The following is a 17,694-nucleotide window of genomic DNA, read 5'->3' as shown; positions in this document are numbered from 1 at the left end:
GTTTAATAGCAAAGTACATCAGAGGGATATGTGATGATAAAAATTGGTTCATGAGGAGCCAGTATGGATTTAGAAAGAAATTTTCTTGCGAGGCACAACTGGTGGGATTTCAGCAGGACATATCAGATCAGTTAGATTCAGGAGGCCAGTTAGATTGCATAGCCATAGATCTTTCCAAAGCCTTTGATAGAGTGGAACATGGAATATTATTAAAGAAATTGGAGGGAATAGGATTGGACGTAAGGGTTATACGTTGGATAAGAACATTTCTAAATTCAAGGGTTCAGAAAGTCAAAGTGGGAAATAATATATCACAGGAAGAGAAAGTCTGGAAGGGAATTGCACAGGGTAGTATAATCGGTCCGTTACTTTTCTTAATATACGCAAATGATTTAGGGAACAATATAACATCGAAAATAAGATTGTATGCAGATGACATAATTGTTTATAGGGAAATAAATAACATTGAGGATTGTTCAGAATTACAAAGGGACCTTGACAGTATCCAGGAATGGGTTGAAGAAAATAATATGAAGATTAATGGAGCCAAATCAACTGTTACAACTTTTACAAACAGGAGCTTTAAAACTGAATTTGAATATACTTTGGATGAGGTAGTTATCCCAAAAGATGGCAAGTGCAAATACTTAGGTGTGAGATTTGAAAGTAATTTGCACTGGAAGGGTCATGTTGATGACGTTGTTGGGAAAGCATACAGATCGTTACATGTCATAATGAGGCTACTTAAAGGATGCAACAAAGAATTAAAAGAAAAATGTTACTTAAGTATGGTTCGTCCATTATTGGAATATGCAAACAGTGTTTGGGATCCTCACCAAGAATACCTAATAAAAGAACTAGATGGTGTGCAGAGGAAAGCAGCAAGGTTTGTAACAGGGGATTTCAGGAGAGAGAGTAGTGTATCAGAAATGTTAAAGGAACTTGGGTGGGAAACTTTAAGTAAGAGAAGGGAGAAAAGTAGACTTATAGGATTATATAGAGCCTATACAGGAGAAGAAGCATGGGGAGATATCTGTGAGAGGCTTCGGTTGGAAAATAATTATATTGGTAGAACTGACCACAAGTACAAAATTAGAAGGAATTTTAGCAGAAGCGATTGGGGTAAATTTTCTTTCATTGGGAAGGGCGTGAAGGAGTGGAACAGTTTACCAGGGGCAGTGTTTGATCCTTTTCCAAAATCTGTACAGATATTCAAGAAGAGAATAAACAACAACAGAGATAATAAATTAAATGTTAGAGGGCATTCGACCAGTGCAGGATATTGTAAATAATAAATGTGTGTGATTAAATTAATTCCATCCCCTGGTCTAAGGAGTTTGGACAGCCCAAGTAGAGGACTGCCTGTAGGGGTGAAGTACAGTGGGGACTTCGAGGGCCCTGGGACCGCTACGGTAGCTGTGAAGGCCCTTCAGGAACTCTGAAAAGTGGTGGCAAAAGGGGCTCTGGTTAAGACGCAGCAGGTCGTTATGCTACTTATGTTCCAAAATGGGTAAAATATAAATATGTAAATAAATTCAATGTTAATTTTAATCTTATACCAGTTGTATAGTATTATTAGAAGTAATTTCACATACCGTACTGTATATGAGTTGACTATGTTTGTAAGATATTATAAGTAGAATTTTGTAAACAATATAAATTTATTAAGGATGATGTGTGTGTTTAATAGAAAAAATTATTAGCGTAAATTGTATAATATTGTATTCTAGGAAAATTTTCTTCGTCTCCTGTTAATTTAAAATTTAGTGCTTGACAATAATGTATTTTAGTGTACCATTTGCCACCGAGGTAGACACCTCATTTGCAAATAAAGAGATTTTGATTTGATTTGATTTTGATTTGAAAATTTGATCTCACATTAGCCCAAATCTTTGGACACTATCATAACTCAGGTTCTTTCTTCTTCTGCTTCTTTCCTGACTCTTTCCCTATCATCCAGGTTCAGCACTAATCTGGATTAAGCCCAGTTTTATGGCTGGATGACCTTCCTGACATCAACCCTCTAGCTAGTGAATGTTATCATGTCTTCTATTTCATCATACTATAAGAGAACCATGATGATGATTATGATGGTGCTGATGGCAATGCTGACTTAATCCTTAGACGCTCTGCCTAACAAGCTATAGGGCAGAGTCTGCTATTAGACACACCCCACCACAGATACGCTGAAGTTTTCTCCCAAACTTACACAATTTTTAAAATATTTAAAAATATAAACCTGTACTTACAATTTCATGCATGAGTGGATCATCTGGATTTGGCTGTCCCATCAAAACCTGTATAGCCAACAACACACCAGTTATGGTTGTCACAGGTGACCACGATCCCTTTGGTGGGTGCCTCAAGATATCGAGACAAATTCGACCCAATGAGTCAATATTAGGATGATAAACTGGAGTTACAAACTGCACTCTTGGAGGAACAAGGGGGTATCTGGAGAGAGAATGAGTGAGAGAAAAATAAATAATTAAAAACAAAAAATAAAAAATAAATAAGTAATTCTATATGTAAAATTTAAAACTTAATTTGTTTTTGTTCATTTCAGGTAAGTGTCATATTCCTTAACTACAACATTAGCCAAGATGGTGCTAAACGTACAGCAGCATGTTACAGTTGCAGCATGGGCATCTGCATACTAGAATGGTAGTGAGGTCATGAGACACGATTTCAACATTAGCACTGCTACCATTATCTATGTGAAAATGGTGGAAACGCTTGTTGACAATAAGAAGCATCCAAAAAGGAAAACATCCTGGAGGCCTCGCAGTAGCACCGAAGCAACAACATCGGCAAGGTATGAGCCTGTGTACGTCAATAGCCCACAATAATCAACCCATCATGGTGTATGTGAGCTTGGTATCAGTCAGTATAGTGTGTCCAATGCTTTCAAACATGGGAGGTACTGTCTCTTCAAATCAGTTAGTGCCCATGAACTGAATGAGGGTGACCCTGACAGGCAGTTGGAACTGTATGAACTGTTTTAAGGAAATGTGAAAACAACTAATCTTGAAAATATAATAATTATGGGGATGTTAGGTCGTGTAATACCGTATTTTCTCGCATAATTAATGCCCTTGCATAATTTACGCATTCAAATATTTTTGGGTCCAAAGCGGAGAAAAAGGAATGTTCACGTATTTGATGCACCCACTTCTTCGAACATCCATCACGCAGCTCCATATGAGTTTCGAAAATATAAAGATGTTAACTACTCAAGTAGCAGCCTTCCTATTGCAAAACCGGCATTTCAAATACTGAGCAATGTGCTGTTATCAGCCGGGAGGAAATACTACTGCACTACTGTAATTCAGTGAGAGAATCAGCATGGAAGTTACTAGTGACGCTCTATTCCAGTCTGGTACAAACGTATTTTACAACTGTTTCCGATACAGGACATGCATTTTCTGTGACCTCAAAATTGTTTGTTAGTTCACAGTGAGCAAGTATTCAAGTAATACTGCATCATATAAACTTGCGGTGATCAGTTACGCCAAAACATGCGGAAATAGGGCAGCAGGCCGCAAGTATTCAGTGCCCGAATGATATGTGCACTCCCGTGATAACAGAGATGTGCACTTCAAGCGATCAACAAGTCTCGCAAAGCATTTCACGGACCAAAAAACCGGCAAGTTTCCGTAAGTAGAGGAGGATCTACTTAGATATATGATTTCGTTATGCAACACTGTACATGCTGTTCTCAAGAAATGCTGTATTTTAAAGGATGAGAAATAGCTGCTGCACATGGAATCAGTATCTCGGATTGGAAGGTCAGCTGAAGCTGGATGATTACTTTTATGAAGAGAAATGGACTTTCTCTTCGACGAAGAACAACATTATGCCAAAAACTGCTGAATGATTTAAACCAAAAAATAAGATTTTTCATTGCTTTGTGATTGAGAAGCGTAAAGTGAAGGAATACTTGCTCTCCCAAATAGGAAACGCAGGTCAGATGCCAATCAGTTTCCATATGCCACAAAGTTGAACAATCGACAAGAAAGGGACATTGAGTGTTATCGTACACACTACCGGAAGTGAAGAACAACTATGTGTACTGCAATGCTTGCTGTAACAGCTGATGGCAGAAAGCTTGCACCTTATGTTGTTCTAAAATGAAAAACAATGCCTAAAGTAAAATTTAGGCGAGGGATCCACGTTCGTATCCAAGAAAAAGGGTGGATGGACACGTCACTCGTACAAGATTGGATACAAATGGTTTAGAGAAATCTAGCAGGGTCCCTCCTTCAAAGCCCAGCCCTTCTCGTGTTGGACAGTTTTCTTTTTTGCCAGTATGTCATTATTACATACTTCCATGAATTGTACTTTTATTATTATTATTATTATTATTATTATTATTATTATTATTATTATATGTGAAAAAGACCAGAAAACTGATCACGCAAAGCTCACTCAGAAGTTGTGTATTTCCTTCTTTGCCACGCTGCCTTCAGTTTTTCTCTCATTGTGGTTCTTCGTTCATCTGTCCACTTGACTCCAGTCTTCTTTTTGTGCTTTCTCTCTGACTCTACTTCCCATTTGTTGATTTTCGTTCTGTAGCAGATTCGGCCTGCGATGTCTGCTACTTTTAGTCCTGATTTTTTCCAGGTCTTGGCGAATTTCCGATGTCCACCTACGTCTTTTGATGATTTCTGTTGCCTCTAGTAAGATTCTTGTCAGTCTGTTTTCTGGAAGGCGTTTGATGTGCCCGTAAAATTTCAGGCTTCTTTATCTGATGTCGGTTGCACGGTTTGAGAGCTCCTCGGTTTTTGTACGAGATTGCAGTCAGTATCTTTCATCAGTCAGTTTTGTGCCGAGAATTTTTCTGATGATTTTACGTTCCTCTTTCAGGATATCTTTGAGTACTGTTTCTCTGTGAAGATCCAGTGTTTCACTCACATATAGTATTTCAGGTCTGATCACAGTGTTGTAATGTTGAATTTTGGTGAAGATTGAGAGGCATTTTCTGTTGTAAATGTTTTGCATTCGGCCAAGGGCTCTCATCATTTTCTGGATGCGGACCTCGAGGGCCTTCTGTTCTTTTCCTGTTGGTACTACAATTTCTCCCATATATATATATATATCGGAACTCAGTTAATTTTTTGATTCTGCCAAATTTTGTGTTCAAATTCTGGAGGCTGCAGTGGTTGCATGTGACCTTAGTTTTTTGAGGAGATTTTTAGGCCGATTTTTTCTGAGCATTTCTTGAGGGTTTCGATTTGGCTGATTGCCCGCTGTTCGTTTGTTGCGAGGATTGCGAGAGCATCTGCGAAAGCGAGACAGGAGATTTTTACATGTTTTCTTATCATGCTTAATGGTTGCCTATGTTCCATTCTCTCATGATTTTGTCCAGGGCTGTGTTGAAGAGTAGTGGGGAAAGTCCATCTCCTTGTCGGACACTGGTTTTTATCTGAAATTTTTCAGATGTATTTCCCATTAATCTTACTTGGAAAGTTGTGTTGGTGAGAGTTATTCCGATGAATTTTTGAGTCTTGTTGTCCAGTCCGTATTCACTGTGTTTGGAAGAGGGATTGCTGGTCAATGGAGTCGTATGCTTTCAGGAAGTCCACGAAGGTGCAGATTGTGGGTTGTTTTCTGGTGTGTCATAATTTCAAGATCGTTTTCAGATTGAGTATCTGTTCTGCACAGGATCGGTGGGGCCTGAAGCCCGCTTAGTATTTGCCTATGAGTGGTTCTAGTTGTTCCTGTGTTCTTTGGAGGAGGGCTGCAGAGAGGATTTTGTATGCGACTTGCACCAGGGAAATTCCCTGTAATTGTTCACATCTGTTCGGTCACCTTTTTTGTGAAGCGGAACGAGGAGGGCGTTTGTCCAATTTTCTGCTATTATTCCATTGTCCAAATTTCTTGTATGATTTGTGGGAGTTCTTGGAGTGAATTCTTTCTGTTGGTTCTGGGCAGTTGAGTAGTGCCTCGAAGTATCTCGCAAGTTCCTTGGTGTTTTCGTCATCTGTGAGAGCCAGTTTTCCGTTTTGTTTTCTGAAGCAGAGGTTCTTGGGCGTGTACCCATTTAATCTGTTGCGGAAGATGCTGTAAAAATCTCTGGTGTTATAGTTGCGGAAGTCCTGTTCGGCCGACTTCAGTTGGTCTTCCAGGTATTTCCTCTTTGCTTGTCTGATAAGTTTACAGGTCTGTCTGCGGACTTTGCAGAATTTTTCCTCGTTTTCAGGTGTACGGTTGCCGATGAATGTCTGGTATGCGTTTTTTTCTATTCAATAAAGCTTGGTCACATTCAGTGTTCCAAAAAGGGTGTCTGCTCTTTTTCTGTATTGGGATTTGCTGTGATGCACTCTTCATGATTTTGTCGTGGAATTCGTTCCAAGTTTTGGCTGGAATTCCCCCCCCCCCCCAAGTTTCCCTGAGATTTGATGTTTTTATTTGTGTTATGTCCATATTTTTGTTTGCCTTGGATTTCTGATAGAAGCATTTTGGGGTAAATTTCACTTTGATTCTCGTTAGATGATGGTCCGAGTCAATGTTGGCTCCTCTGCGGACTTGGACGTTGTGTACTTATTTTTTTGCTCGGAAGGAGATCGCGACATGATTGATCTGGTGTTTGCCGCAGAAGATGTTGGGTGATTCCCATGTGAAGAGCTTATTGGGGTTTTTCCGTAGGGAAGGAGATGGAGACATGATCGATCTGGTGTTTGCCACAGCAGGTGCTGGGTGATTCCCATGTTTAGAACTTATTGGGGTTTTTCCATAGGGATGTTGACATGATTTTCAGGTCGTGTTGTTGGCAGAGCTCGATGAGGCGATGAGACTTTTATTAGTTCATGTTTATTTCACTTCAGGTCGCATTGTCAGCTTGTAACGGGAAGAACATTTTCCAGTGTCGGTACTTCAAACCCATGTGTCCAACTTGATGCAAGTGCAATAACAGGTATAACTTGAAAACAATATTCTCTCACCCATGTGTAACTAATGCAGATATCGGGCTCGAATTATTATTATTATTATTATTTTTATTATTATTTTACAAGAGCCTCTGTGGCTCAGACGGCAGCATGTCGGCCTCTTACCGCTGGATACCGTGGTTCAAATCCTGGTCACTCCATGTGAGATTTGTGCTGGACAAAGCGGAGGCGGGACAGGTTTTTCTCCGGGTACTCTGGTTTTTCCTGTCATCTTTCATTCCAACAACAATCTCCATTCTCATTTCATAGCATCTATCACTCATTAATAAACCACCTTGGGAGTGGCGACCCCATCGTACTAATAGCCTATATCTGCATCATTCATTACATCCCTGACCCGGTCATTGACTGGAAAACAGGGGTAGGTTTTCAATTTCATATTATTTTACAATTGTGATTATTATTATTATTTTACGATTGATACTTGTATGTATGGCTGTAAAGTGTTACATCCAGTTAGTATTTGTATCATTATTACTAGGGCTCGGATTGATATGCTCGATAAAATCTCCAGATATGCTCGAAAACCATGTGTTATATGCTCGATAGATATGCTCGAAAAACACATTATATGCTCCATAGACATGCTCGAAAAAACCTTTATATGCGGTTAAATATGCAGAATATGCTCGAAAAAACTGTTAAGAACTATAGAAAGGAAAGTGAAACGAAAAAACCAATAACATATCTTTATATACAAGCTTTATTTTCTAATTGTATGTATGATACACTGCGATATACTTGCATTCAAGTTTCAAGTATATATATGAAAAGTTTTCTTATGAAAGTTACAGTTTAAAAGTTCATTTACAAGATGTTCAGAATTAGGCGAGTCAATGAAGTAGATCAGCATTGATCTGTACAACAAGAATTTTTTCTATGTTTTTAGTTTTGAATGATTTTCTTAAATCAGTCAATAAAAGTTTCAATGATGAGAACGATCTTTCAACATTAAAATACTTGAATGATGCTGCTTCTTGTGCAGAGTAGTTCGGAAAATCCTCTGACGGTTCAGACTCGCCACGCAGCATCCTCTCCAAGTCCAACGCTGTACTCCAACCGGGATTTAGAGCCAGCACGAACTCCAATTTTTGTTTCACGGTTTTCCCAGTCTCTCCAGGCCACGAGTCGGCTTCTTGGATGACTCCATGTATTGTAGCGACCACTTCAACCAACTCCATCCCTCGCGATTCCAACTTTAAGATGGGCTCAGGAATGACGCTCATGTAGGCTTTTATGAATGTCAAGGATGGCATCAAGCCCTTCATTTTTAAAGCAGCCTTAGCTTTCGCGATGTACTTGCTGTCCGCCTCATCAAACGTTTGATCACCTGGAAAAAATATAAACGAAAAACATTAGCCGAGGAGAATAACTGAGAAAATTACAAAATTAGGTGCCGTATGATGGATAAAAGAAATGAAAAGAATTATAGAGAAAACTTTGAAAATGAGAAGATTTTAAACATTTCAATTAATCTTACCCCTTCAATTGCCCTATGATTTTCAGCGTAATACAAGGCAGCCAAGATCCAAGTTCCCCATCGCTTCAATATGGGCTCGGGAGGTAAAGGGAGCTCTGGATGCATCATCTTGAAGGCACGAAAGCGAGAAGGAGCCGTGAGGAAAATTTTCTTCACTGAGGAAATGACGCTGTTGACGCCGGACGATTTTTCGCACAGCTCCTTAGCAACTCTGTGCATTTCATGGACAAGACAAGTAACATGTAACATCTTCGGGTAGAGAAGCTTGAAGCTCTTCCCAGCCTTAATCATGTAGGGAGCAGCGTCAGTCACCTATGTGAGTACTTTGTTTACCTCCTCATCTGGAAATGTTGGCCACAGCAAGCCTGAAACTGGAATGCATGAAATGAAGGGTGAATCATTCAGTTAATGGGATTCTGACATGTCATACAACTGTAAAAGATATTTAACTATCAGAACTATCAGAGTCTTCACTGAGCATACGTAGAATGCATTGAAATTATAGCCAGACTGTACTTAATCTTCTTTGGCAAATTGCTCAAAAAATAAATTAACAAAAATATACTTACGCAGAGCTGCTTGCACTGTTCGCACAATGGTACCATGGTTTGTCACATCTAGCTCCCTGCACAGAATTAGGTGGCCCTTCCCCAGTTCACTGGGACTGAGTTTTCCAACAATAACGTTGGCCATGTATCTTCCACAAGTGTCTCTGGTCTCGTCGATAGATAACCAAATTGGGTGGCTCCCAATGTCGCCCCTGATTGCATGTAGAACCTGGTGAAGAAAGTACCTGAATGAATATTCTTCATGGAATGAAGGTATTATCGAGAGATAACCTTCATTACGACAAAGCCAGATCCATGTAAAAATTACTTCTAAATTGTTAACGAGAATGCGGAATACGGCAATCGTGCATGAATTCATACCTTTTCATAGGCTGAAGAAACGTAATATTTACGTAGGGTCGACTCATGAGGCAAGTCTCTTCCTGCAAAGTCCTTGAAGAGAACTCTAACCTCAGCATGTTCGACTTTGTAGAGAGGTATGTTGGCGCTTAAAAATGCCCTACAAACTCAGGAAGAGAACTCGTCCAAATGCTGTTGCTGATTGAACAAAGGTTGTATCAGCGCTTGTTTCTTCGATTTCCTTTTTTTAAATTCTACAACTTTTGCTGAGTGCCCACTTGTGATTTTATGTTGGGAAAATTGAAAACACTTCGAAATCTTGATCTGAAAATAAGTAGGTAGGTATGCATAAGTGAGAAAAAAGTACATTGAATGAACAAAAATAAAGCATTGTGGACAATGGAATTATTTTCAAATATTGCAGTAGAAATACGAGCACCCTATCAACGATCCCATGAAAAATCAGCAAATCCAAACGTCAATTTCTGTATCGGAAATGTACAGTAAAATCTGAGGATCTAACGGGTCTACACTCCGAATGCTTAGACTTATCTCTACTTACCTAGCAGGTAGGCACCATATGCTACACATATGGCTTACTTGAAATTTCAACCGTTTGACCAGTAATATCTTTAAGAACGTAGATGTGAAAATGTCAATAAGAACTTACCTCTTTTTTGCATATTTTGCAGAAAAGAATTTTCCCCTCAGTAGAAAATGAGTCAGGGTCTTCCTTTGCACATCATCGGAGTAAAACACTCAGAGATTCCTTAACTTTAGGCATCGTGTAGTTAGAAATCAAAAGAACTCGATAGGTATGTACGGATATGATTACGAACTGAGAACTGAGAGTAGAATGCAGAAACTTGACTTGACCGGGTCGGATCTTCCACCACTTCATGGGAAAAGCCACCTAAACAATACTGGTTCCCAGAATAGGCACACCACTAAAATACCTCACATTTCAAAGTGAAAGGATGCTTGGGGCTTCCATCGCTTATCTGATGAGTCGCACTCTAATCCGGCAGAGGCCAATTAGGGTGTGTGAATGACCTCACTAAAGGTTAAAAACCTGCGGTTCTATTATTCGCACCAGATAGGCTTTTTAATAATTATTTCTATTTTAGAACATTAAGGATGGTCAGGGCCCGAATTCGGGGGTGAATTCGAAGAAAAACAAACTATTTAGACGAAAACCACAAGAATATGCATTTATATGCTTCTATTCTGAAAACCACGGTTTTATGCATTTATATGCTCGATAAATTTAAATTCTGTTGGTCCCAAGAGAGATGAAAATACCACCGAAAGGCTTCTATCAATGTGTACTATTCAGGAAAAAAATATGATAATATGCTCGAATCCAAGCCCTAATTATTACGATACAATAGCGTTGTGTGTGAGGTTATGTCATTAAGTAGGCACTGTACATAGACATTTGTATCAGTTCTGTTAATGTAAATACGTGTGAAATAATATTATAATTTATTCTTACCTGTATATATAGATTGTAACCCATAATTGTGAAACACACTCTAACATCCAAAATGGTATAGGTAGACAAGAATGACTGAGAATATTTTGTACACTTTTTCTATGTATTAGGCATTCTGGAATATTCAAGAAGGTAGATTTTTTCTGGTAACATATCTTTCTGGAAACCTGGCCAGGATATATATAAAGAAACTATCTTCACAGTGAATTTAGTTATTGGGAGTTGGAAGTTATTGGTAGTTAATTGTTGGAAAAGTTACTGGTTAGCGAGTTATGGTGTAGCAAGATTTTACTTGTGATCTCGTGACATGCGGTAAACGCAGTCGCCATACTGAAGAGATCGGCAGTTGTTGTTTTAAATGGCGGTTTGTGGTGTAACAGTGTTTTGTTGTCAAACACCAGTAATCAAGGTTACGTGTGTGTTAACCTGTAAATAAATAACTGTACAACTAACAGCATCTCGTGTGCATCTGTATGGATATGTTAAACTTACCTGATGTACCCTATTTGACTTTTCGGAAAAAGGCTCACACCGGAATTTTATGCCAAATGATGATAATCTAAAATGAGTTGAACCAATTGTGTGTATATTATATTTGATGTATCTTTTAAATGTACATGAATTGTAAATAATTTTTAAATATTTGAATTTCTTGAATAATTAACGCATCGAAAGTTTTCGCATGTATTTTTTATCAAAAAAGTTCATTAATTACGCGAGAAAATACGGTACTTATCACAAGCTGACGCATTTCAAACCTGCAACCAGAAGTTCCTAAACCTGCAACCAGAAGTTCCTCTTAGACCTATTGTCAATAGTATATGTTCCCCCTACATACAACCTGACCAAATACCTTGGGGAACGTCTTAAGCCGCACAGAGGAAATTGGGCATCCAAAAGGAATTCATTGAAGTTTATGGGCATTTTGTCCAATCAGCATGTCTGTCCTGGTGATATTGTAGTCAGATTTGATATTGTGTCTTGTTCACTGGGGTTCAAATCATGGACACGTTGTCTCTGTTGGATAAAATCTTTCCTGGTGACATTGTTAATCTGTTTCACCTTGTCCTCACCACCACATATTTCAGTTTTCATGGTACAATATATGAACAAATGGATGGTGTTGCCACTGGCACTGGTCATCGCTAATTTCTATATGCAAGATTTAAGAGCACTGTTTTCAATCTTGCACACTCAAGCCTTCCATCTCGTTGAGGTATGTCAATGAGACAGTAATCAGAATTATTTTATTGCCTCCAAATGGCTTGCTGTTAACATCAAAGCATAATCATCAATGCTTTGCAAAGTCACTCGTTGCTTCACGATACACGTCCACCTGAATAGCAAGAAGTTCTTCGTCAATTGCCTTTTTCAGCATGTTGATGCCTCACCTTTATCAAGCATAAACCTTCTACTTCAAATAAACCCTCAACCAACACTCACAGGCTGTAGGAACAGGTGAGCAGGCTCGCAATTCAGTCAGTCCTCTCCTTACCAGCCACCTGTTTGGCGATTCTGCAGTTCTGAATTTCCCTCGGCACAATAGCATAGTTAGGGCGTACACTGCCCTGTTGGAATAAGCAAGGTTTGATTTCATCACTTTATGAAATCATGGCACAACAATTTCATGAAGGATTTCACAATACCGATCAGCATTAGCAGCCTTGTCCAAGATTCACATTCCTACTAATCCCTCCCATCCAATCATTGCCCAAACTGTGACCGATCTGCATTTTGAATGACTCTTCAGTGACGGGAGGATTCTCTCTAGCATAATAGTGACAGTTGTGTCAATTAGAACTTACTATCACATGGAACACAGCTTCATTAAAAAAGTGCATTTTATGAAACCAAGATTAGTTGTTTCAAGATGTAGATTATCATGACCGCTAAAAGACATTATAATATATAACTCTGGGGATGTCTGCTCCTGTAATACTTCTTATAAGTTGACACATTTCGAACCTGCAACCAGGATCGTCTTCGAAGCAATAACAAAGAATTTAGTTGCAACTGTCACTCCATAGTAACTACACTTAGTTCATTCCAGGGCCACCAGAGTCAAGAAGAAAGATGTTCGCCATAGGACCAGATAGCAAATGAATTATCTATATTTTTGGGTCACTTGAACAGCTTACATTCAAACATTAAATTCAACATGGAGACTAAATGTGGAGGATGTTTGCCATTCTTGGATGTTTTGGTTTCTAAGAAATCAGGTGGAACTTTAGATCATTTGGTTTCCCATAAACCCACCCATCCTAATAGATATCTTCATTGGTCCTCTCACCACCATCCTTGCCAAAGCATGCTGTGCTTAACACTCTATTCAGTCGAGCAAGGGAGGTTTGTGAGGAGTATAAGTTAAACATTGAACTTGAGTTCCTAACCAGAACAGAAATGGCTACTCAAGGAAACAAATTGATGAAGTGCTACATCCTAAGACAAAAGACAGATTGCCACGCAATTGTCGTCCTTTGCGTCTGGCCTTCTTGCCATACGTACAGTCTGTCACAGATAGGATTGACAATAATCACACAAGGCACAATATCAAGACCACCTTTAAGCCTGATATTATCCTAGGCAATTACTTGCGATCTGTCAAAAACCCCATTTGGTTTAAACTGTGCTGGAATATAGATTCCTTGCTCCTGTGAATCGGTTTATGTTGGCGAAACATGCTGGAGCGTAGCTGATAATGATGCTTGTTGTTTAAAGGGGCCTAACAGCGAGGTCATCGGCCCCTAATGGTACGAAATGAGATGAAATGGAAAGACAAAGTCCAAAATCCTCCACTGACCAGAATTCAAAACATGAGGACGAAGAATGAATAGATGGATATGAATTTAAAACAATCAGTGGATCTGATCCGCAATGTCTCACATTCACAGAAACTGACGTGAAACAATAGTATTACTGACCAAGGGACTGCGTCTCTATAGCAGAATACTGAATCGATGATGCCTTTAGTCTAAAGGGGTCCAAAATCCAAGTCATCTGCCTCTCTCAATGGTACTTATCGTTAGGAAAGTAGAACCATGGTATTTGTCATGTTGCGGTACTAACTAAAAGTAACGTATACTCGCGGCATGCCACACAGTAAGGTACTACTCACAGGTAAGGAAATTTGCACATGGAATACAGACCTATGGTGTTTTTCATACTGCGGCGCTATTTAAAGGCAACGCAAACCTATGACATTCCTCACAAAAGTGGACTAACCACAGACACCCGCACTATCCTGGGGTGTTCCTCACATAGTGGGTACTAAGCATAGGCAAGGCAGAACCATGGTGTCGCTCATCGCATGGTGTTGCTCATATAAGGGTATGAATCACAGGTACTGCAGAAGCCGGCACCGTAGTCAATTGCTACCTTTTTTTTTTCTTTTTTTTTTTCTTTTTTTTTTTTTTGCTTTACGTCGCACCGACACCGATAGGTCTTATGGCGACGATGGGACGGGAAAGGCTTAGGAATTGGAAGGAAGCGGCCGTGGCCTTAATTAACGTACAGCCCCGGCATTTGCCTGGTGTGAAAATGGGAAACAACGGAAAACCACATTCAGGGCTGCCGACAGTGGGGCTCAAACCCACTATCACCCGATTACTGGATACTGGCCGCACTTAAGCGACTGCAGCTATCGAGCTCGATACCTATTGCTACTAATCACAAACATATTTGTTACTACGCGTAAGTAAAAGCGACCCACGGTGTTCCCCGCATGGTGGTACTAATCACAAGTAGTCTGATGGTTTTAATTTGATCATCCCTTAGTCGCCCCTTTTTAGTCACCTCTTACGACAGGCAGGGGTACCGTGGGTGTATTCTTTGTATACGTCCCCCACCCACAGGGGGTTGTGTGTTTGGTCCGTGAGAGGTATTTTATTTCCCTCAAGACCGCCGGCAAGCCGGTTAGGACCCCGCTCTCTGCCACCTGGGACGCACCACATGGGAGTATCACCTCTCCCCCTGCTACGCCAGCGTAGTAGGTTCGTGGCTGGAAGGTAGCTACGAGGGTTAAGGAACATTGCAGGTACTTACAGTGTTCTCCCCAGAAATTTTCATCAGCCGGGTGGGGAAAATGATGTAAAAAAATGAATATGATAAAATTTCAATTTATTCCACCCAGGGCATTAATAATAATATTAGACAGACATACATTAACTGCAAAATTGAACTATTCCAGTGTTACCATTGTTCCGGGGTTATCTGTGGAACGCAGAGGTGAAAGAAGGTGCTGGTGGGAAAGGGTATATCTACGATAGTCAAAGATGAATTTAAAATTTTAAAATAAAGTTTATATTTCTTTTCAGAAATTAAATTTTAACAAACAATATATCAGGTGCAAAGTAGAAAAAAAAAAAAAAAAACAGAAAAAACCCAGAAAAGACTAGTTACAATTTGAGCTTCAAAGCTCATAATTTACCAAGGTCCCAACATCAAAATTGTTGCAACAGACAGGTAGCAAAGGAGAGATATCTCCTAAAACACAATTTTTCAAGAGCACTTTGCTCCAACGGTTACAATTTACAGCCTTCCAAAAGCACCACTCAATGTTACAGCAATATCTGTTACATTACAAGAAAAAGAGCTTACATGCTCTACAAATTCAATCCAGGAGACTACGCTCCCAAACTCTTACGGCCTACTCAAGGCAACCATTAACTGCTACAAGACAGAAAAGAGCAACTCTGTTCAATACAATTACACCTTTCGGCCTCTTTAGGCACAACCAGTAATTTACAATACCATATGAATTTTAGTTTACACAAGGGTATCTAGTACCCATTCTACTGGGCCTTCGAGAAAAGAACAGGTTAAGTTACTGGACAAAACTCAAAACGTATGGAGGCGTACAATTGCGCTCCTAGAAAACCAAGTTAAAAACCCTACTTGGGCTTGCAGCCCAACGATGCAGAAGCTAATCCCACACTACTGAGGTGACTAGGACAAGTTAATTTAAAATTTACAGGAGAAGAACAGTTACAAAATCGTAGTCACCAAAAGATTAATTGAGGGGGGGGGGGGGAATTCGAGAGGGTAACACACTCTCTACACCCGATTTACAGTTTAAGTCCTTAGGACTAACATGAAATTTTACATGAGAATAAAGTAAGTTTAGATTTTAGAAAATTGACTGTTACATACCGGTAGTTAAAGATAGGATCCTTCCCCTCGAGTTCAGCTTTTGGAGATAACTGCAGAGGTAGAAAACTTGTGGCCATTACCTGGGCTGATGTTCTGCCAGCCGAAGAATGAGGACCCCCCCGTCTAGTTGTTTTACGACGCACCGACACAGATAGGACTAATGGCGATGATGGGACAGGAAAGGGCTAGGAGAGGGAAGAGAGCGGCTGTGGCCTTAATTAAGGTACAGCCCCAGCATTTGCCTGGTGTGAAAACGGGAAACCACGGAAAACCATTTTCAGGGCTGCCGACAGTGGGGTTCGAACCTACTATCTCCCGAATACTGGATACTGGCCGCGAACACAGTAATTTGGCCACCAATAAGACAAGTTAGCTTGAAAAAGCTACAACTTTTACACCCGAGGGGAAGCATCGAGAAGGCTCTGGACTAAATCAATCAATCAATACTGAGCTGCATTTAGGGCAGTCGCCCAGGTGGCAGATACCCTATCTGTTGTTTTCCTAGCATTTTCTTAAATGATTTCAAGGAAATTGGAAATTTATTGAACATCTCCCTTGGTAAGTTATTCCAATCCCTAACTCCCCTTCCTATAAATGAATATTTGCAACAAATTCCAACTTTATCTTCATATTGTGATCATTCCTACTTTTACAGACGCCACTCAAACTTATTCTTCTACTAATGTCATTCCACGCCATCTCTCCACTGACAGCTCGGAACATACCACTTAGTGGAGCAGCTCGTCTTCTTTCTCCCAATTTTTCCCAGCCCAAAATTCGCAACATTTTTGTACCTCTACTCTTTTGTCGGAAATCACCCAGAACAAATCGAGCTGCTTTTCCTTGGATTTTTTCCAGTTCCTGGTGATGATCCCATACACTGGAACCATTCTCTAGTTGGGGTCTTACCAGAGACGTATATGCCCTTTCCGTTACATCCTTACTACAACCCCTAAACACCCTCATAACCATGTACAGAGAGATCTGTACCCTTTATTTACAATACCATAACACCTAGATACTTAAAATGATCCCCAAAAGGAACTTTCACCCCATCAACGCAGTAGTTAAAACAGAGAGGATTTTTCCTATTTGTGAAACTCACAACCTAACTTTTAACTCCGTTTATCATCATACCATTGCCTGCTGTTCATCTCACAACATTATCAAGGTCGTGTTGCAGTTGCTCACAATCTTGTTACTTATTTATTACTCTATACAGAATAACATCATCTGCAAAAAGCCTTATCTCTGATTCTACTTCTTTACTCTTATCATTTATATATATATATGAAAGCATAAAGGTCCAATAATACTGCCCTGAGGAATCCCCCTCTTAATTATTACAGGGTCAGATAAAGCTTCGCCTACTCTAATTCTCTGAGATCTATTTTCTAGAAATATTGCAATCCATTCAGTCACTCCTTTGTCAAGTCCAATTGCACTCATTTTTGCCAGTAGTCTCCCATGATCCACCCTATCAAATGCTTTAAGACAGGTCAATCGAAATACAGACAATTTGACCTCCTGAATCCAATATATCTGCTATATCTTGCTGGAATCCCACAAGTTGAGCTTCAGTGGAATACCTTTTCCTAAAACCGAACTGCCTTCTATCGAATCACTTATTAATTTCACAAACATGTCTAATATAATCAGAAAGAATGCCTTCCCAAAGCTTACATGCAACACATGTCACACTTACTGGCCTGT

General features: G+C 39.7%; 1 protein-coding gene across 4 annotated transcripts in view; it reads right to left on the bottom strand.

Moving 5' to 3' along the window:
* The window catches only part of LOC136862872 (ubiquitin-conjugating enzyme E2 T), a 267,498-nt gene that overhangs the window by 173,301 nt on the left and 76,503 nt on the right, over window positions 1–17,694 (bottom strand). For all 4 annotated transcript variants that reach the window (XM_067139140.2, XM_067139139.2, XM_067139141.2 and 1 more), the window contains exon 3: window positions 2,250–2,454. In XM_067139140.2, coding sequence (XP_066995241.1) covers window positions 2,250–2,454 — 205 coding nt within the window. The remainder of the gene's footprint in view (window positions 1–2,249; window positions 2,455–17,694) is intronic.

The sequence above is a fragment of the Anabrus simplex genome, chromosome 2 (assembly GCF_040414725.1).
Source record: "Anabrus simplex isolate iqAnaSimp1 chromosome 2, ASM4041472v1, whole genome shotgun sequence".
NCBI lineage: Eukaryota > Metazoa > Arthropoda > Insecta > Orthoptera > Tettigoniidae > Anabrus > Anabrus simplex.
This window is presented reverse-complemented; position numbering and strand designations above follow the sequence as displayed.